Source organism: Limanda limanda, chromosome 12 (assembly GCF_963576545.1).
Source record: "Limanda limanda chromosome 12, fLimLim1.1, whole genome shotgun sequence".
In the NCBI taxonomy this organism is placed as follows: Eukaryota; Metazoa; Chordata; class Actinopteri; order Pleuronectiformes; family Pleuronectidae; genus Limanda; species Limanda limanda.
This window is the reverse complement of record NC_083647.1, coordinates 16,764,505-16,766,062: the sequence shown is the minus strand read 5'-3', so window position 1 is coordinate 16,766,062 and position 1,558 is coordinate 16,764,505. Positions and strand designations below refer to the sequence as shown.

General features: G+C 47.9%; 1 protein-coding gene across 1 annotated transcript in view; it reads left to right on the top strand.

Annotated features, from left to right (window-relative positions):
* The window catches only part of pacrg (PARK2 co-regulated), a 131,184-nt gene extending 130,413 nt beyond the window's left edge, over window positions 1-771 (top strand). The window contains exon 5 of the mRNA XM_061082147.1: window positions 611-771. Within this exon, the coding sequence (XP_060938130.1) occupies window positions 611-771 (161 nt within the window). The remainder of the gene's footprint in view (window positions 1-610) is intronic.
* Window positions 772-1,558: the final 787 nt, after the last annotated feature.

Sequence of the window (1,558 nt, the reverse complement as noted above, 5' to 3'; positions counted from 1 at the left end):
AGTGTGTGTGTGTGTAGGTATGTCTGTGTTGGTCTGTGTGCTCAAGGGAGGGAGGGGGCGGTTCTGCAGCTTTCCTTCTTTATTGCGACCTGCCACAGGTGTGTTACACGGACAATCACGACAACTGCAAAAGCCACAGAAAATTGGAAATCTTTGTTCCTGTCTTAGATTTTGATTCTATAGTTCCAATTCACACACACACACACCCACACACACATGCAGTCATTGCTGCCTGTGGAGCGTGCCTCCAGGTCACTGCTCCTGCCTCGTGCGCACCAATGCAGAGTTGTGCAGCAGCGGAGCCGTCACTAACTCCTCTGTCCTTTACGCTGCTCTCCTCTCTGCAGGCTGCCTCATTAAACCTCCAGCTGAACAGTTCAAAAACTCTTCTGCCGTTCGGTCCCAACTGAGCATAAGAGGAGTAAATGAAATCAAATCCGTCCGTTGGGTTTGAAGTCACATGGAAGGATGGCATTTGCCCGCTTGGAGCAATGCGGCGTGGCCACAGGTGGTGCTTTGTGAGCCCTGACATCAACCTCACTATCAAAAAAATCCTTTATTATTTTCTCATTTCCCCCCTGGGTCTCTCTCTGTTTCTGTGTCCCGACAGTCAACTCCGGAGACGGTATCGACTACAGCCAGCAGAAGAGAGAGAACATCGGGGACCTGATCCAGGAAACGCTGGAGGTGTTTGAGCGCTACGGAGGAGAGGACGCCTTCATCAACATCAAGTACATGGTGCCCACCTACGAGTCCTGCATGGTCAGCTGAAGGGCCGGGGGGATGGGTGGGTGGGGGGGGGGCGTCACTGCCACGTTAAACAGACTCTTTGGCGCCGTTGAGATCTAAAGTGAACATCCGCCCAGTTTCATAGACTGGTTTCATACCTTCGTTTTGCCTTGGATTTGTTTGTGTGAAGTACTTTGTAACCTTGTTTAGATAAGTGCTACACAAATAAAGTTACTAATATTATTATAAAAATGGATCAGATCCCTCAGGACAGATGTCAGCCGGTCTGAATGGGGACTACGACCCAACTCTTCTTCCTCTGCTCTGTTTTCCACTCCTCCTGTAATCATCATTATAACAGTCAAAAGTTTGATTGTGAGAAAGATGTTTTCCTCATTGAAATAAATCAGCACGTTTAATAACGTATCCAGTTGTTGTGTGTTTTTTTATCACTTCATTGATTTGTTCAGCTGATTTCAGTTTGCAAACTCAGAATCAGCATCTTGTTTGGAAGCGATGACGTCACACCCCCTCTTGCTGATTGGGTCCTTGTGTTCACGACGTAGCCTTCACTGATTCCCTCAGGCTCTTATCACATGACCCCTCGGCTCCCAGAGTAGAACACAACGTGGATAATCCATTAGAAGCGTTACTGACCCGCTACTGTCTTTCCTAACAACTGCTTACACGCTTAGGGAACAAGCTGTTATTCAAGTGGGTGGTCATGTGATCCGCGTGTGTAGCCTGGAACTGACTGTACCAAGTTTGCAGTGAACAGCAGTTGTGTTCTCCGTAAGAAAAGATGTCAACAACTTCTCCAACCACTGCT